At 42.6% G+C, this 27,313-nt stretch overlaps 1 protein-coding gene across 1 annotated transcript in view; it reads right to left on the bottom strand.

Moving 5' to 3' along the window:
- relb (v-rel avian reticuloendotheliosis viral oncogene homolog B) overlaps positions 1-27,313 on the bottom strand; it is a 101,271-nt gene that overhangs the window by 52,550 nt on the left and 21,408 nt on the right. The window contains exons 2-3 of the mRNA XM_028795898.2: positions 11,473-11,484; positions 2,586-2,734 (exon numbers count right to left, since the gene is read on the bottom strand). Coding sequence (XP_028651731.1) covers positions 2,586-2,734; positions 11,473-11,484 — 161 coding nt within the window. The remainder of the gene's footprint in view (positions 1-2,585; positions 2,735-11,472; positions 11,485-27,313) is intronic.

Here is a 27,313-nt window from a genome sequence, read left to right as displayed (position 1 = left end):
AAGGACCATGGTATCCCTGTTCTTGATTGGCCAGCAAACTCGCCTGACCTTAACCCCATAGAAAATCTATGTGGTATTGTGAAGAGGAAGATGCAATACGCCAGACCCAACAATTCAGAAGAGCTGAAGGCCACTATCAGAGCAACATGGGCTCTCATACCACCTGAGCAGTGCCACAGACTGATGGACTCCATGGCACGCCGCATTGCTGCAGTAATCCAGGCCAAAGGAGCCCCAACTAAATATTGAGTGCTGTACATGCTCATACTGTTCATGTTCATACCTTTCAGTTGGCAAACATTTCTAAAAATCCTTTTTTTGCATTGGTCTTAATTGATATTCTAATTTTCTGAGATACTGAATTTGGGACTTTCATTAGTTGTCAGTTATAATCATCAACATTAAAAGAAATAAACATTTGAAATACATCAGTCCCGGTGTAATGAATGAATCTAATATACAAGTTTCACTTTTTGAATGGAATTACTGAAATAAATCAACTTTGTCCTGATATTCTAATTTTGCGACCAGCACCTGTATACTGTATAATAGATAGATAGATAGATAGATAGATAGATAGATAGATAGATAGATAGATAGATAGATAGATAGATAGATAGATAGATAGATAGATAGAGTATAGCACTGGGTATCATATAAATAGCATCACCCAAATGACAAAAAAAACCTATATACTGTACAGATAAATAAAAATAATCTTATTCAATATATCAAATGAAGAAACATTTCCAAAAAGTGCTGTCCTAACCCACTCTAATCAAGCATATGTGGGGAAAAATTCTAACATCAAGTGATAGATTTGAAAGGCACTATATAACAGACAGACAGACAGACAGACAGACAGACAGACAGACAGATAGATAGATAGATAGATAGATAGATAGATAGATAGATAGATAGATAGATAGATAGATAGATAGATAGATAGATAGATAGATAGATAGATAGATAGATAGCATCAAACACGCTGGAGAAATCAAAACACATTCTTCTCCCAGTCCTACCAGCTTTGTCTGCCATGTGGAGCAGACAGATTTTCTCTCTTTCCAGCACATTCTTCCAATGATCAGTCCTCCCTCACCATCCCTACTACATCAACCAATCCTTCCATTTCAACTACAATGTGGCCAATTGTGAGTCCATCTCTGTCTCCCAGTCTGCGGCTTGTCATAACTGATGACCAAACGAGGATACAACTGTGTGATGGTCTGGGTCAGCTCCATAGTTTCTGGTGACAATCTGAACCCTCGAAAGTCATAACAGGGATAAGCCGGGCCAATGAGGACACACACACAGTCAAAAGAGGTAGGTGCAAAGGTACAAAAGTGCTTTTATTTTTGAAATCCAAATGTCAAACAGGGGTTCAAAACTCCACTGGGCAAAATAGGCAGTATAGAGTAGTGGTTAAGGCTTTTGACTTCAAACTTTGAGGTTGTGGACTCAAATCTCACATCCCACATCCCAACATTCAGAACTTTCTTTCTAGTCACCTCCTAAACCCTCACCTCGAGTTGCATTCCACTCATCTCAGCACGTCTCCCTATCCTGTACTCGTCTTTTGTTACGATGTCTGCAGCCTCCAGCGGTTTTTCCTGAATTTCTTCCACATTAGCAAATCTTCTTTCTTTCAGACTCAGTTTTAATTATTAGAACACAAAGAAGTTACATGGATTGCAATCTGGCAAATAATATGGAGCAACAACCACACTGGTTTTGGCCAAAAACTCTTTGATTGACAACGTAGTTTGTGCAGATGTGTGGTTATTGGGCAAAAAACAGTTCTGCATTCGCCATCTCTCCGGATGTTTCTCTCCTGATGCTTTCCCGTAGACACCTCAGCAGTTCAATGGAATGTTGCTTATTAAGAGGCTGTCTGAGAAGAACCAACTCTTCATGAATGAGTCTGTCAATGTTGGAAAACGAGATCCTCATTGTCTCTTAAAAATATGCCATGGAGGCGTGGAGAGAAAACAATTGTCCACGTTATCTGCACAACTGTAGAAATACTCGCTCGGTCAACTCGGCACGATGTCACTGATCAACCAGACTGTAGGCATACGATACCCAGTGCTACTCAGGCTATTGATCAATTCCAGGAATTCTGAGTCCCCTTTGTGCTCCATAAATCTACACATATATGAGAAGTACTGTGACACAGCCACATTTTCGACTTTGAGTTTTCAAAGGATTTACATGTTTTAGGCATCCTTGAACAGAACTTGACAACTTTTGGTGTGTACCAGGATGGGGACAGTAGACACAAAAAACTCAAAACCAAATTTCTCAGTCCAAATTAAACTTTGCACAGTTTTAAGCAATGGAAATGAGAGAATCCTGTGGATTTTGACCAGAAGAACACAGAGAGGAAGACAGGAGTGGAGGGGGTTCATTTGTTTTTTTTGTTTTTTTTATATATTGGCCTACAATATTATACTGCTAACATCACAGCTTTATCTAACGAAAGTTGCAAGCTAAGACACAGCACATGATTTTTTTTTACCACTTTTGTCATGTTATTTAAATCACTGAGAACCAAAGGTTACTTTTGTCAGTTTGCCACTCACCGATAAGTTGGATGCACAGGGTGCACTGCCCCTCGGGACGAGCTGAATCCCTCTAGTAGATGGTTCATTAGAGATTGTGACGCTGTCAAGCAGCTTCGGCCCACTCCTCATGGTGTTGTCCTGCTCATTTATGTACTCGTTGATTAAACCTGTGTAGCCAAAAGTGTGACAAAGTGACCCATGAGGCGGAAAAGCGGTAGGAATTGTAAATGGCAATTGAATAATGCGGTGTATTGAATACTGCTAAAAAATACAGTGCATCAAATAAAGAGATTCAATTAATATATTAGATAGGTAGACAGATTAATATGAAAGGCACTATAAAACAGATAGATAGATAGATAGATAGATAGATAGATAGATAGATAGATAGATAGATAGATAGATAGATAGATAGATAGATAGATAGATAGATAGATAGATAGATAGATAGATAGATAGATGTGAAAGGCACTATATTATAGATAGATAGATAGATAGATAGATAGATAGATAGATAGATAGATAGATAGATAGATAGATAGATAGATAGATAGATAGATAGATAGATAGATAGATAGATAGATAGATAGATAGATGTGAAAGGCACTATATGATAGATAGATAGATAGATAGATAGATAGATAGATAGATAGATAGATAGATAGATAGATAGATAGATAGATAGATAGATAGATAGATAGATAGATAGATAGATAGTGTGATGGGCAGCTGGAGGTTCAGTCCGGCGGAGATGTCTCAGAACGGGAAGAAGGAAGAAGAGCAGCCTTTTTGGGACACTGCCTCCCCCGGGATGCTAGGTGGCAGCTGCCCTGGACGACATTGGTTCCCCGGATTCCCTCAGGGCATCCTGGGACATGGAGTCCGTTTCTTCAGCCCTGTTGGGTACCGTTGGTGCCGCCAGGGGGAGCTCACAAAGAACTGAGGGACTCCTACTGTTACTACTACCCGGAAGTACTTCTGAGGCACGAGGACGGAAGCCTGCAGTACATCTGGGCTATTTGAGAACTGAGGATGTGGCATTGACCTGGAAGAAGAGAAAGAGTATTTCCGGGTCATGGACTATTTAAAGGACAGCAAAGGGAGCCAGAGTTGGGTGGTAGAGTGACGGTGCTGCTGGGTGGAGAAGAGGATTGTGTTTATTGTATCATTGATTATTGATTTGTGAATTGTGGAGTGTGCTGTGCTTTGTGCACTTTATTTGAAGAAATTATTAAAAAATTCTTATTGGTGCTTTTAAACATGATCTATAGATAGATAGATAGATAGATAGATAGATAGATAGATAGATAGATAGATAGATAGATAGATAGATAGATAGATAGATAGATAGATAGATAGATAGATAGATAGATAGATAGATAGACTATAGTCTAAACACACTAGAATGGCAAGAATAAAGACATTTAAAGAGGAAGAAAACTTCTAACATGTCTGTCCCAGTTCTCGTGCGGCCGACTTACTGAGGGACTATACAGGCATATTGCTGTTGGTATAAAGGACCCCCAGTCACGTTTCTTAACACACGTCTGCTGAATAATACGTTGTCTTAAAGTCCTCAGTGTTCGTGTGTCACAGAGAGGATGTGCAGCATTGTTCATGATGGCAGTCAGTTTTGTTTGAATTGTCTCCTCCACTAAGACCTCCAGGGGGTCCAGAGTTTGTCCCATAACTAAGCCTGCGCATTTAATTAGTTTGTTGATTCGGTGGGCATCTCTTGAAGTGATGTTACCAACCCAACTCAACCCGGGATAGAAAATTAAACTGGCCATACCAAAGTTGTAGAAGACATGTTGCCCAACCTGACCTGTCCTGACCTGACCTTGGCCTTCAAAACAAACTATGTGGACTAAACCAACATTTTTATCCTTTAAGGGTCCTTCTGTTCTTGACAGCAATGACTCTCCTTGGAGGACTGTGTGTCCTGCTGTTAGGAGGCTGTATGCGTGAATCACAGGAGATGGCTGCTCATTATGAAACGTCCAATGGAGAAGATCAGCTCACATACTTCTCTTCAGCAGTGCAAGCAGGCAGCCCAGAGGAGACACACAGCAGTTAGCCACGGTGACCATTGTGCCAGGCTGCTGCAAACCTGCCCACCTACTTGCTCTGCCCATTGACTGATAATGTAAATGTCAACATTCAGACTTTGTAATGTCTCCATCTATCGGTACAGTTTTAGTGCTTGTACAATTATTCTGTTTAGAAGAATGAAGCAGAAACAAAAATCAAGATTCTTCATGAATGTCCACAAAGGAAATCTTTGTGCTCCTCAAGAGAGGGGTGACAATTTCACATCAGTTGGTGGGCTCTGGTAGTCCGTATGGCCCAGCGGCTCAACTCCACTGCCAACTAGGGCTTGGTTTGTGATGCTGAGGTGGTCACTTCAGTGGTCTGCATGGAAACTGACCTAATAAATGTGTGTTATATTGTGGACGTGAATCACTTTGACAGTACTCCACGTGAAAGTTGAGTACCCGTTGCTAGGTTTTGGCTCACAGTACAACATTATTATTTCAATGATTCAATTGTGAACTTTGTACTTGACAGGAAGTGAAGTGGGAAGTGCGTTGGACTGTAAATGGTCAGAGTTGCTTCCATTTCCGGAAACAGTTCAGGTTGTTTGGTGTATGCAGGCCACTCTTCCATGTTTTCTACCAGTCTAAAGTGGCCAGTGCCACTGACTATACAGTAGAGTGCTGGGGCAATGGCAACAGAGCAAACAAACTGATGAAACTTGTCCTGGGAGTCAGGCAGGACTCAACGGAGGAAGTGAGGGAACAGACGGACACTCGGGAAGTCAATTACCATCCTGGACCATCACACTCACTCCCAGTATGAGGTCTTGGCCAAACAAAGGACCACCTTCAGGAACAGCTGGAAACAACTGTGTTGCTGCAATGAGCACCATGTGAGGTCATTTCTACTTTCACGTGTCAGGCTCTACAATATGTCACCCCTCAGCCAAGGTGGTCTTGTTCCTTGTGTGCTGAATGATACTGAGATGGTCTAGCAGACATCTTAACAGACAATGATACTTTGTGCCAATATACTGTGACTTGTGACTGACATCCTGTACTGTGAAAATGTAACTGATACTGGAAGTATGTGCCATTCGAATCACTTTACGCTGTCAGAGGATCAGGGATCCTCTACCGGCCTTGACCGAGGTGAGCACTACCACTCCGGGGCGAGAGGGAGCGCTGTCCCTAACAGTATTGTCTCTTTTTCTCACAGCCCAGAAAAGACACCCAGTGAGGACATTCAGACCCAATTGTGACATCTTGAGTAAGCCCCACCCCTTCTGGCTGGGTCGCTATAAGAGGTGGCGATCCTCTGAAGCTGGTGTCCACCTGTGAGACTGGCTGAGCTGTGAGTGAGACACGGAGTGCAGAAACCTCTGTTGTCAGCGTCCTTTGTGCGCTGCCTTTGTGCACCTTTTTATTTTTTTTGTTGACATTATTAAACTGGGAAGAACAGGGTGGTACCCCAGCCATTTGATAATGCCACACCAATCCCATACTGCTGGTCACAACACTTAGAAAATATCTACAATTTGTTAATTTACTTGTTAATGTGTGTACATGTCTGTCTGCTGCTGCAACCCTGCAAATTCCTTTGGGATTAATAAATCGTCTATCAATAAGGGCATTTCAGATCTATTATATAGTGCCTTTCAGGTCTATCTAATTATTGTAATGTTGCTTTTCACATCTATCTATCTATCTATCTATCTATCTATCTATCTATCTATCTATCTATCTATCTATCTATCTATCTATCTATCTATCTATCTATCTATCTAACAGATAGATAGATAGAAGAAGGCACTATATGATAGATAGACAGAAGAAAGGCACTATATGGAAAAGGCACTATATGATAGATAGACAGAGGAAAGGCACTATATGATAGATAGATAGATAGATAGATAGATAGATAGATAGATAGATAGATAGATAGATACACTGGTGTGAAAAACTATTTGCCCCCTTCCTGATTTCTTATTCTTTTGCATGTTTGTCACACAAAATGTTTCTGATCATCAAACACATTTAACCATTAGTCAAATATAACACAAGTAAACACAAAATGCAGTTTTTAAATGGTGTTTTTTATTATTTAGGGAGAAAAAAAAATCCAAACCTACATGGCCCTGTGTGAAAAAGTAATTGCCCCCTGAACCTAATAACTGGTTGGGCCACCCTTAGCAGCAATAACTGCAATCAAGCGTTTGCGATAACTTGCAATGAGTCTTTTACAGCGCTCTGGAGGAATTTTGGCCCACTCATCTTTGCAAAATTGTTGTAATTCAGCTTTATTTGAGGGTTTTCTAGCATGAACCGCCTTTTTAAGGTCATGCCATAGCATCTCAATTGGATTCAGGTCAGGACTTTGACTAGGCCACTCCAAAGTCTTCATTTTGTTTTTCTTCAGCCATTCAGAGGTGGATTTGCTGGTGTGCTTTGGGTCATTGTCCTGTTGCAGCACCCAAGATCACTTCAGCTTGAGTTGACAAACAGATGGCCGGACATTCTCCTTCAGGAAATTTTGGTAGACAGTAGAATTCATGGTTCCATCTATCACAGCAAGCCTTCCAGGTCCTGAAGCAGCAAAACAACCCCAGACCATCACACTACCACCACCATATTTTACTGTTGGTATGATGTTCTTTTTCTGAAATGCTGTGTTCCTTTTACGCCAGATGTAACGGGACATTTGCCTTCCAAAAACTTCAACTTTTGACTCATCAGTCCACAAGGTATTTTCCCAAAAGTCTTGGCAATCATTGAGATGTTTCTTAGCAAAATTGAGACGAGCCCTAATGTTCTTTTTGCTTAACAGTGGTTTGCGTCTTGGAAATCTGCCATGCAGGCCGTTTTTGCCCAGTCTCTTTTTTATGTTGGAGTCGTGAACACTGACCTTAATTGAGTCAAGTGAGGCCTGCAGTTCTTTAGACGTTGTCCTGGGGTCTTTTGTGACCTCTCGGATGAGTCGTCTCTGTGCTCTTCGGGTAATTTTGGTCGGCCGGCCACTCCTGGGAAGGTTCACCACTGTTCCATGTTTTTGCCATTTGTGGATAATGGCTCTCACTGTGGTTCGCTGGAGTCCCAAAGCTTTAGAAATGGCTTTATAACCTTTACCAGACTGATAGATCTCAATTACTTCTGTTCTCATTTGTTCCTGAATTTCTTTGGATCTTGGCATGATGTCTAGCTTTTGAGGTGCTTTTGGTCTACTTCTCTGTGTCAGGCAGCTCCTATTTAAGTGATTTCTTGATTGAAACAGGTGTGGCAGTAATCAGGCCTGGGGGTGGCTACGGAAATTGAACTCAGGTGTGATACACCACAGTTAGGTTATTTTTTAACAAGGGGGCAATTACTTTTTCACACAGGGCCATGTAGGTTTGGATTTTTTTTCTCCTTAAATAATAAACACCATCATTTAAAAACTGCATTTTGTGTTTACTTGTGTTATATTTGACTAATGGTTAAATGTGTTTGATGATCAGAAACATTTTGTGTGACAAACATGCAAAAGAATAAGAAATCAGGAAGGGGGCAAATAGTTTTTCACACCACTGTAGATAGATAGATAGATAGATAGATAGATAGATAGATAGATAGATAGATAGATAGATGTGAAAGGCACTATATAATAGATCTATCTATCATATAGTGCCTTTCTTCTGTCTATCTATCATATAGTGCCTTCTTCTATCAATCTATTTGTTAGATAGATAGATAGATAGATAGATAGATAGATAGATAGATAGATAGATAGATAGATAGATAGATAGATAGATAGATAGATAGAAGGCACTATATGACAGATAGGATGAGAAAGGCAGTATCTGATAGATAGAAGAGATGCATCATTAGATAGATAGATAGATCGATCGATCGATCAATCTATCTATCATATAGTGCCTTTCTTCTGTCTATCTATCATATAGTGCCTTTTCCATATAGTGCCTTTCTTCTGTCTATCTATCATATAGTGCCTTCTTCTATCTATCTATCTGTTAGATAGATAGATAGATAGATAGATAGATAGATAGATAGATAGATAGATAGATAGATAGATAGATAGATAGATAGATAGATAGACGAAAGGCACTATGTATCTATCTATCTAATGATGCATCTCTTATATCTATCAGATATTGCCTTTCTCATCCTATCATATAGTGCCTTCTATCTATCTATCTATCTATCTATCTATCTATCTATCTATCTATCTATCTATCTATCTATCTATCTATCTATCTATCTATCTATCTATCTATCTATCTATCATATAGTGCCTTTCATCCATCTATCTATCTATCTATCTATCTATCTATCTATCTATCTATCTATCTATCTATCTATCTATCTATCTATCTATCTATCTATCTATCTATCATATAGTGCCTTTCATATCTATCTATCTATCTATCTATCTATCTATCTATCTATCTATCTATCTATCTATCTATCTATCTATCTATCTATCATATACTGCCTTTCTCATCCTATCTATCCTTGTCCTGTCTTGCAGCTAATCGCAGTGACAGACGTGTCGCCATGTCACTTACATGCCTTAATGCTGTACATATCAACCCGACTTTGGTTTAGATACCCGAATTCCAGTAAAGGGCGACGTTATCAATGGCATATCTAACCAGGAAGTAAGTAAGGTTTGCAAGCGAGAGGAATGCTCGCCTGGCAGGGGGCCTGTGTCTGGTTACTGTGTCATTCCGATTGGTCCAGCCTGAGTCTCTGAGCAGCTGCCGCCCCGTCACGCATGCCAAACTTGCGAAACTGGAAACGGCTTCCCTGATTTCAGCAGGCAGGCAGGCAGGCAGGCCTACCACGTCACCGTTTCTATGAAAACTCGAACAAAGTGCAAGCTCTCCCCCCTTGTTTTAAAAATAAAAAAGGAGAAGTAGCGTATTCCGTTGCACTAGCAGCGAGTGTGGGTGTGGGCCAACGGTTAAACAAATAGAGCCTGAAACACACAAAACTTCCACTTTCTGACACTCGCTTTAAAAAATGACCTTCTGTGACAGACATCACTCAGAAACGTTTTGGTGAAACACGCTACAAAGCTCTTGGTCATTTTGTGACTTCCTCGCTATTAAATTTCAGATACACACAACACGTGATTGATGTCTGTCTGAACGTTCCGCATTTGCACTTGGAAATTGGAAAATGAAAAAGACTCGACTGAATCACCGGCCGAGGTGTTGAAGAAGCAGCCCCCACTTTAGGGTATCGTGTCTCAACTAAAATTATAGAAATGAGAACAGTGTGCAGTCACATAAATAATCTTGACCTACACAATCAAAAGGACTTCCCACACACATACACACACACATACACACACACACACACACAATGGCAGATGATTCAAATGATTTCTTAGGAACTGCTTTGATCTGCCAGTGGCACACATGAGGTGATCCGGGGGTATGAACCGTGTTTGGGGGGGTGCTGGTGGGCTTCAGTGGCCTAGAGAACACAAGCACATAAAGCTTTGGGTTAAACAAAAAGAAGAACAACTATTTCACAACTTTATGATGTTACAGGAAGTCATGGATTCATTTAAGGGGTTCAGGCTCACTACGGCCTATGGAAGGAATAAAAACTTAAAGGATTTATTAGTTCACACCTCTTGTACCCTCACCAAGTGGAATAAGTTTGTCTGGAAGGCTCCCTTCGTTAACAAAAAAAAAATAGTGTGAAATGGGATTGGTTCCTGCCTTGTGCCCTGTGTTGGCTGGGATTGGCTCCAGCAGACCCCCGTGACCCTGTGTTCGGATTCAGCAGGTTGGAAAATGGATGGATGGATGTTTCCCGACAAACAGAATTTCCTGTTTTTCAAAATTTTAGCCTTGTGGCGGATGGCTGGGACCCATGCCTGGCCGGGATGCCCCTTTGACACTGGATCCGGGGGGGCAGCCATGGGACGCTTGGTGGCAGCACCCCCTGGGTTACATCGGGGCCACAGTTGTGGAACACCGGAGCTCATCCCTGTTGGGCTCCATGGCCACTGCCAACGAGAGCTGCACAGCTTCCTGAGCCGGGTGGTGGGTGGTGGGTGGTGGGGGGGGGGTTTGGGTGATGTAAAGCAGCCACACCCAGAAGTGCAGCCTGAATTAGGTTAATTATCACCTGATGCACTTCCAGGTGGGATATAAAAGGAGTCGGGAGGAGGAGGAGGACCAAGCTTGCCGGAATGAGTGGTGGTGAAGGAAGATTTGCTATTTTTGTTGGTGCTTTGCTTGTGTGTGTTTTGGGGACTGTGTACTGCCTGTGAGACACGGGGAAGACGTGCTCCCCGGGTGAAGAAAAATAAATCCTTTTGTTTAGTTTTCTCGTGCCTCCGTCGTCAGTCTTTGTCGGGTCGGCGCTGGTGAAGAGCTTATTCTCAAACCCTCAAGTCCCAAAATTGCATTTATGTCATCCAATGTGTGGAATGTCAGATGTTGTACATTGGGGAAACCAAAAATTCTCTGAGGGCTAGGTGTATCCAACACCTAAGACTGATAGAAAATCAGGAGAAACAAACACCCTTGTATATACATGTTGCACAGAGCCACCATAATCCAGTTATGTTTGGGCTATCTACAGAAACCCGTTAGATTAAAACATGTAGGACTGAAAAGGAGAGAGAATGGATTGAACCAATTAGACACATTTGCTCCTAATGGTTTAAATGAGAAGGTAGGCCCTTTTAGATTCTGGGACAAGAGGAGTAACTTTAATATAATGTAGTTGTAAAATCTTTGGTCAGTGTACAGACAGGCATCTCAGAGAGAAAGGAGATTCTGGGATGAGACCCTACTTACCAGACACAGGCTTAATTTGGGATAGTCGCACATGAAAAGACGATCACTTACCTAATTCATCATCTGAAAAGAGAAAAGAATAAAAAAAAGATGATTAGTAAATGATGGCTACATTAGAAATGAAACATTTTAACTCTTGAATTGCCAACGGAAGTTCTAATTGCCTCTTAATCCACCGTGACATTCAACGCCTTCAGTGCGGATTCTGACCCTTCATTTCTTTACACATTTTGTTCTAAAATCATTTCAACTTATTTTCCCAACCCCTCATCGAGCAACACTCAATACTCCAGAATGACAAAGCAAAAAGAGGATATGAGAAATGATTGCAAATGTATTTAAATAAAAAAAAAAGAAATATCCCATCTACACAAGTAATCAGAGCCTATGGCTCAGGTGCGTCCCATTCTAGTGATCATCATGGAGACGTTTCTAAGTCTCTGATCTATGCAGTCGATTGAACTGATTAGGAAAGACACGCGTGTGTGTAGAAGGTCCCACACCTGAGCCGAAACCAAGCCATGAGGTCAAAGGAGTGGCCTGCGGAGCTTAGAGAGGGGACTGTGTGGGTCTGGGGAGGGCTACAGAAATATATTTGCAGCACTGAAGGTTGACAAGATTGCAGCAGCATAAATCATTCTGAAATGCAGAAACAATGGAACGACCAGGACTCTTTCTAGATTGGACTACACAATTCCTAAATATAAGAACTCTGGAATAATCAGGACTCTTTCTAGATTGGACTCTATGGTTCTTAAATGCAAGAACTTTGGAATGACCAGGACTCTTTCTAAATTGGACTCCATAATTCCTAAATGTAAGAACTTTGAAACAACTAGGACTCTTTCTAGATTGGACTCCATAATTCCTAAGTAAAAGAACTCTGGAATGACCAGGACTCTTTCTAGATTGGACTCCATGGTTCTTAAATGTAAGAATTTTGGAACGACCAGGTCTTTTTCTAGATTGGATTCCACAATTCCTAAATAGAAGAACTCTGGAATGACCAGGACTCTTTCTAGATTGGATTCCATGGTTCTTAAATGCAAGAACTTTGGAACGATCAGGGCTCTTTCTAGATTGGATTCCATAATTCCTAAATGTAAGAACTCTGGAACAACTGGGACTCTTTCTAGATTGGACTCCATAGTTCTTAAATGCAAGAACTTTGGAACAATCAGGACTCTTTCTAGATTGCTCCATAATTCCTAAATGTAAGAATTTTGAAACAACTTTGCCTCTTTCTAGATTGAACTCCAGAATTCCTAAATAGAAGAACTCTGGAATGACCAGGACTCTTTCTAGATTGGACTCCATGGTTCTTAAATGTAAGAACTTTGGAATGACCAGGGCTTTTTCTAGATTGGATTCCATAATTCCTAAATGTGGAATGACCAGGACTCTTTGTTGATTGGACTCCACAGTTCTTAAATGCAAGAACTCTGGAACAACTATGACTCGCTCTAGATGTGGCCACTCAGCCAAACTGAGAAAATGTAGGAGAAGGGCTTTGGTAAGAGAGGTGACCAAGAACCAGGTGGTCACTTTGGCTAAGCTCCTGGAAACCTGTGTGAAGATAGAAGAAACCTCCAGAAGGACAACCACCACTGCAACATTCCACTGACCTGGGCTTCATGGCAGAGAGGCCAGTGCACATATGAGTTTTTAAATAGGCTTCTTAAAGTCTCTCAGACTGTGAGAAACAAGAGTGTCTGGTCTGATTAAACCAAATTTGAACTGTCTGGCCTCAGTTCTAAGCATCACATCTGGAGTAAACGGGACACTGCTAATCACTTGCATAATTCCATTTTATCGGTGAAGCAGGGTGGTGGTAGCATCAGGCTAGGAGGTTGGTGGTCAGTGGCTGGGACTGGGAGACTCGAGAGAAAGCTGAACGGAGAAAAGTCCAGAGATATGACTAATGGAGACCTCCTGAGAGTGCTCTGGACCTCACACTTGGCTGAAGATTCACCTTCCAACAGTACAAAGACTGCAAGTACAAAGCAAAGACAACACAGGAGGCGTCCATTAATGATCTCCATCCAGCCTGACAGAGCCTGTGAAGGAAGATCTGCACAGAAGAACAGGAGAAAATCCAGGAGTGTAAAGCTTGTCGTGTCAGACCTAAGACGACTCCCGGCTGGAACTGCTACTAAAAAGGCTTCAAGTAAATCTGAACTTTTCTGTCAATTTAATTTTTCCATTTTTAATAAATTAGCTTGGTCATTCTGCGGCTTTGAGTGCTACTTGATGTGGGGGGAAAAATGAATTTAAATGGTTTTAACGTAACAAAATGAGTAGAAGGGAAGGGTGTGAATACACACTGAAGGCACTGCAGGCTCACACTCGATCATTTGTTCCCTCTACTCAGTCATTTGGTGGGTCTCATGTCAACTGCGTGATAAGACCTTGGGATTTCTTTAGTTGCTTAGTCTGCTTTAATGATAATTAAAAACTCAGCATCAACACCCACACGGGATTAAATTATTAGAGGTCTTCAACCCCTTAGACATTTTCACATTTTAGTTTGAAACAACCAGTGGATTTTATTTGGCTCTTTGGACCCCTAATCAACAGAAAAAGACCCTTCAATGTCAACGTGAAGACTGATCTATACAAAGTGGTCTAAATGAATGACAAATATAAAAAACAAAACGACTGCTTACCCTCTTCAATGTGACACCCCTAAGTCATCACCGGTGCAGCCCATTGGTTTTAGGACTCACAGAATTGGAGATGACCCACAGAATACAAGGAGCATACAGGATACAAAACTTAAAGACACGAACGATACATGAAGACGAGTGTTGATCAGCGAATTCGCCAAAGCGTTAATTCGCAGTGAATGTGCTGCATCCGCGTTCGCCCTTCTTCGTTTGATTACGAGGCGAGACACAAAAATATCCGTATTGGTTAAAAAATATATATTTATTGATGAATGACAGCATTCTAAACATTGTCACCTTCTCTATACTCCCCCTCTCGATCTCTACACCGCTCCATACGTATCTTCCATTGACAGAAACAGTGCTGGAAGTCTTCTTCCTTGAGGATCTTCAACAGGATCGCCATTTCTGTCTTCACTTCGTCCATTGAAGAAAAATGTGTTCCCTTCAGGTCACTTTGATTTTCAGGAACAAGTAAAAAAATCACAGGGAGCTTGTAGCGGTTCGGTGCCGCTAAGAGTCACACTGTCGAGGAGACGGCGATTTATTTATTTATTTATTTTAGTGGATATTCCAGGGACGCACCCAGCCTTGGCTCAACCCTCATGCACTCACAAACAGAGACAAAAAAGACACCGGAAATAAAACAGCAAATAAAGAATGTATTAACAAAAACGATTCCACTCCAGTCCCTTTATGGCAATGTACAATAAACACGAAAATTAACCACAACAATAAACACTCACTATAAAGTCCATGGAAAATGGCAATGATGAAGATAGATAGTCCAGAGATCTGGACGTTGAAGGGGAATGTAAAGATAGTCCTACCGCTAGTTCCTGAAATGCTGAAGACGGGTGGACGGTTCAGGAGCGCTCCTTTTGTGTCCAATGAACACGTTGAAGGCCTCATCATACTTTGTGATTAAGTAAGGGGAAGGGGGAGGAAGAAGAAATTATAAAAAGCCAATTGAAAAATGGAACTTTGTTCGTCTGCCTTGCAATGTAGAATCCAGGTACTCATCTGTGACTGAATAAAAATCTGATCGATTGAACTTGTCCTGTCTTCCTCAGGGGGGGTTTCTTCCACAGAGACAAAAAAAAAAAAAACAACGAGAACTGTGGTGGACACACGTCCGGCTAAATGTGCGAGCCTGTCACTTTTCTTTCTCCCCTTTTCCTTTCAATCCACAGATGAGAACCCGGCATCATCAGGCATCCACGGCTCATGGATGGCACACACACAGGGCACGCATTTTCAGTCCTCATCTGCTTATTTTTAGAATGAGCTCACCCTGTGCTGCATTTGGTCTTCCAGAATGACACAAGCTGGTTAGTAGCTACCAAAAGTGGTCTAAGGAAGGAGCGGGGTGAACGACGTCATGGGTCATTAATGTCCGTGGGGCACAGCGGGTAGCCAGTCCGGTCCGATCCCACCGATGAGCTACTGTGGCTCCTTTTTTTGCAGGATGGTCATGAATCCACATATAGTCATCAAGATGAGTCCTGACCCAAACGAGAAATGTACGATTGACACTGTCTGGACTGGGACCTTCACCCGTTGTGTAATTTTTTTTTTTGTTCTTTATTTCACCTTACACAATGTCTTGTATTAGGAATTTGTTAGTTTTCGCATACCCCTTGGGGTCAGCACACAGGGTCAGCCATTGTACAGCACCCCTGGAGTAATTACAGGTTAAGGGTCTTGCTCAAGGGCCCAGCAGAGTAGTATCTCTTTTGGCAGTGACGGGGATTCGAACCAGCAACCTTCTGGATACCAGCACAGATCCTTAGCCTCAGAGCCACCACTCCACCCTTAATTTGCTGTAAGGCTTGTAAATGATCATGAATTGATGTGTCTGGATTGGGTGGATTATGATTGATTATTCTTTCCAGAGGGCCAGACACACACCAAATGCACACACTAGGGACAATTTAGAATCGCCAGTGCACCTAACCTGCATGTCTTTGAACTGTGGGAGGAAACCCATGCAGACACGGGGAGAACATGCAAACTAAACGCAGGGAGGACAAATAAAGACATACAGCATATTTATCAACTTGTATGCAAAATTTCACATCACAACACTTGTAGTGGATTGTAGTATGAGGAGTTCCTTAAGATATTGTGGAGCATTTCCATGAATACACTGATGAGTGACCAGACAGAGTTTGTACTCAATACAGAGGTGGACAGGGAGCCAATGAAGTGACCGAAGGATTGGTGAGATATGTTCATATTTCCGCACCCTCATTTGAATTCTTGCAGCACTATTTTGGATTTGTTGTAGCATTTGAAGGCTCTTGTTGGGGATCCCGATGAGGAGTGCATTACAATAGTCCAGCCTGGAGAAGACAAAGGTATGAACCAGCTTTTCAGCATCACAAAGGGAGAGGCAGGGATGGAGTTTGGCTATGATTCGGAGATGAAGGAATGCAATTTTACAGAGGTGATGGACATGTGTATCAACTGACAAATGGGAGTCTAACTTGACACCCAAATTAGTAACAGAAGGAGAGAGGGTAATGGTATGGCCAGAAAAGGAAATACAATTTACAGAGGAACAAAGTTGATGGGGGGTACCAATTAAAAGAGCTTCAGTTTTGGTGCTGTTCAGCTTAAGGAAGTTCTTGGACATCCAGGCCTCAATCTCATCCAAGCAAGAGGAAAAAGTTGATGGAGGTGTAAGAGAAGTCGAATCCAGTCTCATATAGAGCTGCGTATCATCGGCATAGCAATGGAATGAAACTCCATGCCTGCGGATGATGTGACCCAGGGGTAGCATATAGATATTAAAGACGGTTGGCCTGAGGACTGATCCTTGTGGGACCTCACAGGTGACAGTGTGGGTACAAGATTTAGCATCCCCAAGGGCCACATACTCAGCCTTATCTGTGAGATAGGACTCAAACCACTCCGGAGCAATGCCAGAAAGTCCAATTATATAGTGGAGACGATGGAGAAGAATATTATGGTCTAATAATAATTCATTACATTTATATAGAGCTTTTCTCAGTACTCAAAGCACTATCCACACAGGGAGGAACCGGGAAGCGAACTCACAATCTTCCACAGTCTCCTTACTGCAAAGCAGCAGCACTACCATTGTGCCACCTGTCAGGTCTACTGCATCAAATGCAGCTGTGAGGTCCAGGAGGATAAGGAGTGATGGAGAGCCATCAGGAGGTCATTGGTGACTCTGACCAGGGCTGTCTCTGTACTGTGAGAAGTTTGGAAACCAGACTGAAATTTTTCAAACAGATTGAATTTTTTGAGGTGATCCTGAAGCTGAACCAAAACAACCTTTTCCAAAACCTTAGACAAAAATGGAAGGTTGGAGATTGGACAATAATTTGCTATCACTTCAGGATCCAAAGAGGATTTTTTTTAAATGAGGTCTAATTTTTGCGGTTTTCAAGGCCAGTGGGACTAAGCCGCTCTGGAGAGAGTGATTAATGATATCAGCAATGAGAAGGCTTATGTCTGATACATTAGCTTTTACCAGAGGAGTAGGAAAAGGGTCCAATGAACACGTTGAAGGCCTCATTATGCTTTGCGATTAAGTAAGGGGAAGGTGGAGGAAGAAGAAATTATAAAAAGCCAATTGAAAAATGGAACTTTGCTCGTCTGCCTTGCAATGTAGAATCCAGGTACTCATCTGTGACTGAATAAAAATCTGATTGATTGAACTTGTCCTGTCTTCCTTGGTGGGGTTTTCTTCAACAGAGACAAAAAAAAAAAAACAACGAGAACTGTGGTGGACACACGTCCGGCTAAATGTGCGAACCTGTCACTTTTCTTTCTCCCCTTTTCCTTTCAATCCACAGATGAGAACCCGGCATCATCAGGCATCCACGGCTCATGGATGGCACACACACAGGGCATGCATTTTCAGTCCTCATCTGCTTATTTTTAGAACAAGTAAGCCCACGATTCGCTAGCGAATTGGAAATCCTAAAATGGCAATCAGTTTCTGTTCCGTCCGATATGTGGATGGATGACATATCATGGAGGGCGGGTGCGTCTGGGGAAATGTCATTTAATCCAATAAGCATATCTGTACTAAAGTGGTTTCGTTTTGTGGACATGTGAGTCTGTTGCCTTCGCTGACACCGACCGGTTGAACAGGTTGTGTTGTTTGGGGGCCACCTACTGACTCTGGGAAGCCGCTGCGTCTGACTGTGGGGCGAGTGCCACAGCGCAATATGCGCCTCGGTGGGAAGCCGCTGCGTGAAGACATATCATGGAGGGTATGTGCGGTGGTGAGGGCGGTCGCGTCCGGGTGGCCGTACAACCTGGCGTGCACGCTTTACCTCAGGTGTATTTCACAGGTCGTAGTCTCGTTTCTGTGTTTTCTTTGGTTTGAGCCGTGACTCCTTTCGCAAGTGCGTTGTAGGCGTGCGCGTTGTCACAGCATGGACCTTTGGGGTTTCCGTACATCCTGGTGAGCCCTGCGCCCAGCGCCCATCCGGTTTAAAACATTTGGGCGCGCGCGTTGTCACAGCATGGACCTTTGGGGTTTCCGTACATCCGGTGAGCCCTGCGCCCATCCGGTTTACAACCTTCGGTTAGTAATATGGATGAGCTCACCCTGTGCTGCATTTGGTCTTCCAGAATGACACAAGCTGGTTAGTAGCTACCAAAAGTGGTCTAAGGAAGGAGCAGGGGTGAACGGCGTCATGGGTCATTAATGTCCGTGGGGCACAGCGGTTAGCCAGTGCAGTCCGATCCCACAGACGAGCTACTGTGGCACAGATAGCTGGAAAACTTAACTCTTTCAAGACTGATGTTGACTTTTGTCAAAAGGAGGTGTTGACGATAGTAATCAACTGTCAACTGTGACAAAACCAACCGTTATGTTTTAGTTGGAGTCTTGTTGCTAGAAAGAAAGTTAGCTTCGTTGGTTTTGACCCGAGATTTCCTGCACTCCCATGAGTAGCAAGGCACAAATAACTGCAAAATTGGCCCTGACACCTGGCGAGATATTCAAATGGATTTGTAAAGTAGAACACGACGTTTTGCCTGTCAGACTCTGATTTTGATACAAGCGATTGAAGACGATTGTGAGGTTCTGGCTTCAGTTGATTGGACCCCAGCTATTCGTGGTGCTGATCAGGTTCAAGTAGCTGACATGCCCATTGCACCGTTCGCCTGGGAGGACTGCCACTTAACAATGAAAAGGGGTAGAACCCAGATTGCAATGTACTGCGACAGTGACCGCTGCTACTGCCCCAGCCGTGCAAAGACAGCCTGGCAGCAAGCCTGCCGCACATTCTTGGCAAGCTGGCAGCCACAGCATACAACAACGGACGTTTTATGTTGATGTCTGTGTGACGCCATTGCTTTTCAGAAATGTACGTTTTTTGGAAAAAATATTCAGCCCTCAAAGAGTTAATGCTGGCCATGAGAAGAAAGTGTCCGAACACACAGTGCATCTGGGGTCCAAAAAACTCAAAGCAGCTCATGTGACGTGCGGAGAGCATCAGACATGAAGCTACTAAATCAGAATATCAGTAATGTTTTACTTCCATCCATCCATAATAATAATAATAATTCATTACATTTATATAGCGCTTTTCTCAGTACTCAAAGCGCTATCCACACAGGGAGGAACTGGGAAGTGAACCCACAATCTTCCACAGTCTCCTTACTGCAAAGCAGCAGCACTACCACTGCGCCATCCATTTTCCAACCAGCTGAATCCGAACACAGGGTCACGGGGGTCTGCTGGAGCCAATCCCAGCCAACACAGGGCAGGAACCAATCCCGGGCAGGGTGCCAACCCACCGCAGGACACACACAAACACACCCACGGGCCAATTCAGAATCGCCAATCCACCTAACCTGCATGTCTTTGGACTGTGGGAGGAAACCCACGCAGACACAGGGAGAACATGCAAATTCCACGCAGGGAGGACCCGGGAAGCGAACCCAGTTCCCCAGATCTCCCAACTGCGAGGCAGCAGCGCTACCCACTGTGCCACCGTGCCGCCCTGTTTTACTTTCGAGAATGTATTATTGAGAATTTCGATTAAGGATGAATGTGCCTCTCTGAAGCAACTTAAGAGGTCACCATTTATTTTAGCATAAGGGCCACTGACCTGCCTGTCTTTCCAATTACTTCGTTTTGAACTTCCGTGACTCAAGGACGTTGTTCTTGCTGAGGGAACTGAAGCAGAGCGGTCTTAGGGACGCGGCTGCAGAGGCTTCCCGACTGACGGCAGACTAAAGCAGCTTCTACACAAGCATTCAAGGCCTTCAATTTCAAGGAAGCGAAGCGGGCTCTCACGTTAAGCATTTAGATGCCATTTGAATTTATTTATATTAAGAACACTCCATGAAAAGGATTCGTCAGGGGATGGAGACACAAAAAAAATCCAAGTCACTCAATAGCCAGTTAAATCAAGCAGGAAGAAAAGGAAAGAGTGTGGCAGAGCAGGAGATCAACTAGAGCGGGCCATCCGCAAAAACTGAAGATGACAACGGAGAGAATGAGAGAGAGACCACCAAGAGACCTGTGACAAGCTACGGTGGGTGAGAATGGACAGACAGCTGTTACCGAATCTTTCGCCTTCTTTTTTTCAAGTCTGCAGTGGTTCTCAAGTTTGGGACCCCCGAGGCGATACGTTTTTGAGTGAATCATTCTTGCTTTCTCACCGATCGCATTGTTTTGCTGGCCCTTTTTTCCTGCTATTATTCAGTGCATAGAAAGGTGTGGCAGAGTGAGATTTACAATTAGACAATGTGGTAGTTCAGCCCGGACACAAACAGACAGACACAGAATGTCCCGAATACACACACGTTTAATAAAAGTTTTAAGCACGCAACACAGTGCCCATGCACCAAACACCCTTCAAAAGTCCGTCTCTCCCGTTTGGACTTCCTTCAGCCCCCTTAACTCCTCTCCTCCCAACTCCGGCTCGTCTTTTATACACACATAACTCCCAGCCGTATGCCACAACAACAACTTACAAAGATTCCAATAGCATTAAATACACTAAAGTCTCTGGTCATTTTCTTTCTTTTTTATTGATGTCAGAATTCAGAAACAGGCCTAACCCGAGGCAGCCAAGTCCCTAAATTAACCAAGAAAGTCCAGCAGAGACTACACTTCCTGAGGCGGCTGAAGCGAGCGAGTCTTCCCCCTTCCATCCACACCATGTTCTACAGAGGCACCATTGAGAGAGTTCTGACCAGCTGGTATGGCAACTGCAACATATCCGACCTGCAAAGGATAGTGAAGACAGCAGAGAACATTACTGGGGTGCCACTCCCTTCACTGCAGGACATATTTTACAAACACAGTGTCCGCAAGGCCTGTAGCATTGAGCAGGACCCCTTACACCCCTCACGTGGAGTTTTCACACTTCTGCCATCCAAGAGAAGATACTGCAGCATCAGAGCCAGATCTGCCAGGCTGCAGGAGAGTTTATACCCCCAAGCTGTTAGACTCCTTAACACCAGGCTGCCCCCTGGGATCTTCCACACGGCCTCAACCACCTCAAAAAACTGAAATTTTATACATGCGAGCCTCTGTCCTGTGAAGACGAGTGTGCATGGAGAGAAGAACTGCAGAGTCCTCACAGGTGGCGCAGTGGTAGTGCTGCTGCTTTGCAGTCAGGAGGCTGTAAGGAGACTGTGGAAGATTGTGGGTTTGCTTCCCGGTTCCTCCCTGTATGGATAGCGCTTTGAGTGCTGAGAAAAGTGCTATATAAATGTAATGAATTATTATTTATTAGAATACCACACACTGTATCAATGTTCATATTGCTTAATACACATCATATTGCTGCTACTTCTTTGTCTTGTCTTTGCACCATGTCTTGTTTTGTTTGTGTTTTAATTTTAACAGTGGCGGGCTGTCAGGGCCTGCAAGGCCTTCTCTGCTGGCCTAAAAAAAATATCTGAATCACAAACTGATGTTAATTATATTTTGTCCATGAATACTTTTTAGGGTGGCACGGTGGCGCTGCTGCCTCGCAGTTGGGTGATCTGGGGACCCGGGTTCGCTTCCCGGGTCCTCCCTGCGTGGAGTTTGCATGTTCTCCCCGTGTCTGCGTGGGTTTCCTCCGGGCGCTCCGGTTTCCTCCCACAGTCCAAAGACATGCTGGTTAGGTGGATTGGTGATTCTAAATTGGCCCTAGTGTGTGCTTGGTGTGTTTGTGTGTGTCCTGCGGTGGGTTGGCACCCTGCCCGGGATTGGTTCCTTCCTTGTGCCCTGTGTTGGCTGGGATTGGCTCCAGCAGACCCCCATGACCCTGTGTTCGGATTCAGCGGGTTGGAAGATGGATGGATGGATGGAATACTTATTAAATAATTCCAAATAGTCTGTCCGCTTCCTTTCATAGCTTTTCCGATGGCTGTGCTGCGCCTGCTTCCAGACATGTATTTTCGTATTAAAGCATTTAACCATTCACATTTCAGTCATCATTTGTTGCCAGGCAGGGTCAAAGTCAAAGAAGTCTGCCAGGAGGCCTTCACAATCCGTTCTGCAGGCCCTCTAACACAAAATAAATGTCGATAAAACTGTTGCTTCAACCAATCAGATTTTGAGTTGGTGTCACTAGGGCCCTCTAGCAGGCGTACGGCAGCGTCACCGTATTCAGACCCGTTGATTGGATAGGATGGTGTAATAGAAAAATCTGAATGAGAGCATCATGGGGCAGCTGTTTGGTGGTGAGCATTCCCGTGTCCACTGCTTCTGTCAAGCGGACATTTTCAGCCCTAAAGCGAATTAAAACTTATACCAGAAATACGACAGGGCAGGTTCGACTTTCAGCATTAGCTTCGATGGCGATAGAAAGAGACTTTGTGATGGAACTGAAGCGCACGGATAATCTGTACGACAGAGTAATTGAACTGTTTTTGAGGAAAGAGAGGAGGATGGATTTTGTTAAATCCGAATTTTTGGTGAGTAAAATGTTGCGATTTTCCTAAATAATATTGCAAGTTTATGAGTTATTATTGATGTTTTTTATTTGTTTCGCGGGCTGTAGCTGCAGTAGAAAGGAACTTGTTCACCTCTGGCTTGTCTGTTCAATAAAGGCATTTATTGTGGCTACAGGAGTTATCTATCTGCGATGCAACGGCTCTTTATACTGTATTTCTGCATATTAAGATGGTTTTTATAACCATAAATTAGTTTTTGAGGGGCGGGTTGATTCAGACGGAGCACTACTGAAGGCCCAGGTGTGAAACGCACGGTCCACCACTGAATTTTAATCTTAATTTTTATTTGCACTTCATGTTACACTGTGGACGCTGAGCTTCGCAGTTTCATCTATCTGTATAGTTGTTTATGGCTGAGATGACAATAAAGTTCGCTTTGATACTTTTTTTGACTTTGAAATTCAAAGAGGCAGGCCTTCACGCCTACTCAGGCTCAAAATGGGGCACTGGATTTGAAAGTGTAAAAATATTTATATAGTGGCTTCAGAACCATAGATTGATACTGGAGAAAGTAGGGTGAAATGGAAACCTTTATTAAATAGATTACAAATGTGAGCTTTCGAGGCAGCTAAGGCCCCTTCATCAGGCAAGGTGTAACAAAGAAACAGAAAAATACTCTCGCTTATATTGGCACAGCAAAGTGATTTGTTTTTCTTTCATCTTAACAACCTTTTTGTTCAAATGTTAGCAAAATTAATAAACCTTAGATGAATTAACCCTGAAAGAAGAGAACAATGAACTAATAAAATGTAGAGATGAGATAACCATCACTGGAGAAAGTCCTGTAAGGTGTTTTTTGAAGTGCATTGTCTGTATGATAGGCCTCTGATGTGGTCAGCTGGTCAATCAGTTTGTTAGTCCACATATCTGGTCATAAGAAAAAGTTTGGACCCCCTCTCAGCCTGCGTAATAATTGACTCTCCTTTTAACAATAAAGATAACACTGGTATGTCTTTCATTTCCTAGGAACATCTGAGTACTGCGGTGTTTTCTGAACAAAGAGTTTTAGTGATGCAGTATTTAGTTGTATGAAATTAAATCAAATGTGACAAACTGGCTGTGCACAAATGTGTGTCCCCTTGTCATTGTGCTGATTTGAATGCCTGTCACTGCTCAATGCTGATTACTTACAACACCACATTGGTTGATGAGCTCATTACACCTTGAACTTCATAGACAGGTGTGTCCCATCATGAGATATAAAGGGATTTAAGGAGGTCAATTACAAGTTGTGCTTCCTTCCCTTTGACTCTCCTCTGAAGAGTGACAGCATGGGATCCTCAAAGCAACTCTCAAATGATCTGAAAACAAAGATTGTTGAGTCTCCTGGTTTAGGTGAAGGCTACACAAAGCCATCTCAGAGGTTTAAACTGTCAGTTTCAACTGTAAGGAATGGAATCAGGAAATGGAAGGCCACAGGCACAGTTGCTGTTAAACTCAGCAGGTCTGGCAGGCCAAGAAAAATACAGGAGCGGCATATGAACAGGATTGTGAGAATGGCTACAGACAACCCACAGATCACCTCCAAAGACCTGCAAGAACATCTTGCTGCAGATGGTGTATCTGTACATCGTTCTACAATTCAGCACAATTTGCACAAAGAACATCTGTATGGCAGGGTGATGGGAAAGAAGCCCTTTCTGCACTCACACCACAAACAGAGTTGCTTGTTGTGTTCAAATACTCATTTAGACAAGCCAGATTCATTTTGGAACAAAGTGCTTTGGACTGATGAGACAAAAATTGAGTTATTTGGTCATATCAAAAAGCGCTTTGCATGGTGGAAGAAGAACACCGCATTCCAAGAAAAACACCTGCTACCTACTGTCAGATTTGGTGGAGGTTCCATCATGCTGTGGGCCTGTGTGGCTAGTTCAGGGACTGGGGCCCTTGTTAAAGTCGAAGGTCAGATGAATTCAACCCAATATTAACAAATTCTTCAGGATAATGTTCAAGTGTCAGTCACAAAGTTGAAGTTACGCAGGGGTTGGATATTCCAACAAGACAATGACCCAAAACACAGTTCAAAATCTACAAAGGCATTCATGCAGAGGGAGAAGTACAATGTTCTGGAATGGCCGTCACAGTCACCTGACTTGAATATCATTGAAAATCTATGGGATGATTTGAAGCAGGCTGTCCATCAAATTGAACTGAATTGGAGAGATTTTGTATGAAGAATGGTCAACAATACCTCCATCCAGAATCAGACACTCATCACAGGCTACAGGAGGACAGCGTCTAGAGGCTGTTAGATTAGCAAAAGGAGGCCCAACTAAGTATTGATGTCATATCTCTGTTTATGCACCTGTCTAATTTTGTTATGATGCATATTGCATATTTTCTGTTAATCCAATAAACTTAATGTCACTGCTGAAATACTACTGTTTCCATAAGGCATGTCAGATATTAAAAGGAAGTTAAACATATTAACTTCCATAGGATATTAAAATGAGAAACAAAAATCCAAAGAATTAAGAGGGGTTCCCAAACTTTTTCATATGACTGTAACTGGTCATAAAACTCTTGTCTCTATTCAGACCATTTTGTAGAGTATTGAATTTAAGTGTGAGTTTATTTTCCCATTCTCTCTGCTCCTGTTGGGTCTTGAAATTACCCATAAGCCCAGTGACCCTCAGATCCTTTATGCTGTGGCCATTACTGTTAAAGTGTGCTGCCATCGGAAGATCAGCACTGTTCTGATTGATATGAAATCTATGTGAGTTCATTCGCTGGCGCAGTGTCTGACCAGTTTTCCCTGACATACAGTCCAGTGTCGGGGCACCTCATACACATGATTAGGTGGACCACATTAGCAGATTTGCATGTGAACGGACCCTTTATTTTATGCTCCTGAGGGCAATGTGGTATAACTACCTGATCTGTCGTGTAGATATGTGCACAGGTGCCACACCAGTTCTGTAGGCAGCGAGATGTGCCACTTGCTGCTGAGCCACACATAGAGTTTCGGATAATCAGTTGTTTGAGGTTTGATGGTTGTCTGTATGCAAGGAGGGGAGGTTCTGGGAATATATCCTTCAGTTTATTGTCTTTCTGCACCATGGGTTGAAGCTCTTTCATAATTTTGCGAAGTGTTTCCAGATGTGGATGATAAGTTACAACTAGTGGGACCCGGTTCTTGGTTTCTGCACCTTTGTCCTCCAGAAGGTTTTCTCTGGGTATAGCCATAGCTCTCCTGATTTGTAGGTCTGTTGATTTGGGAGTGTATCCTTGTTTGACGAAGTCTGTCCTGAGTTTGTGCAGTTGTGTGTCCCGATCCATCGGGTCTGAGCAAATACGATTGTAACGTATTGCCTGGCTGTAGATAATGGAGTTCCGTATATGCTTCGGGTGGAAACTGTCATTTCTTAGATATGTCCGTCTGTCTGTTGGTTTGTGAAAAATAAAGGTCATAAGGGTACCGTCCTTTATGCGAATGGTAGTGACAGACTGAGAAGATCGTTAACAATATATAAAGTTATTATCTGTTTTTACCTGCATTATTATCAATCTTTAATTTAATATTGTTTTTTTGTATCAGTATGCTGCTGCTGGAGTATGTGAATTTCCCCTTGGGATTAATAAAGTATCTATCTATCTATCTATCTATCTATCTATTATATAGTGAATTACTTATCTATCTATCTATCTATCTATCTATCTATCTATCTATCTATCTATCTATCTATCTATCTATCTATCTATCTATCTATTATATAGTGAATTACTTATCTATCTATCTATCTATCTATCTATCTATCTATCTATCTATCTATCTATCTATCTATCTATCTATCTATCTATCGTCCAGAAAGCTGATTTCTGTTTGTGAATAATTGAATTTAAGTTTAATGTTGGGGTGGAGTGAATTGTAATTCCTATGGAAGCAAAGAAGGCATTTAGGCCATTTCTGTCCACTTTATTGTGAGGTGGATTTAATTTTAAACAGACTAAGCAGCCATTTTTGTCCATCAGTCTTGAATCAATAACCCTGTCATGCACGTGCGAGTAGTAGGAAGCCAACAAACCCTAAGGTGAGTGAATACTCGTGAGATAAGGGGTTACGAAGGAGTACTAACGTCGCTCTGTCTCTCTCTCTCTTCAGAAGCAAAGACAGAAAATAAAAACATCCTACCCCATTCCAGAACTCATCATGGCCGTCTCCCACCGTCACTTCCGTCTCCCTCCCAACAACGTCACTGACTGTCCCGCTATGATGACGTCACCACCTCTTGTGTCATTTTCTGAAGCCATTTTGCTTGTTTTGTTTTCCCTAT

The sequence above is a fragment of the Erpetoichthys calabaricus genome, chromosome 1 (assembly GCF_900747795.2).
Source record: "Erpetoichthys calabaricus chromosome 1, fErpCal1.3, whole genome shotgun sequence".
In the NCBI taxonomy this organism is placed as follows: Eukaryota; Metazoa; Chordata; class Cladistia; order Polypteriformes; family Polypteridae; genus Erpetoichthys; species Erpetoichthys calabaricus.
The sequence above is the reverse complement of the archived record's forward strand: the minus strand, read 5'-3'. Positions and strand labels throughout refer to the sequence as shown.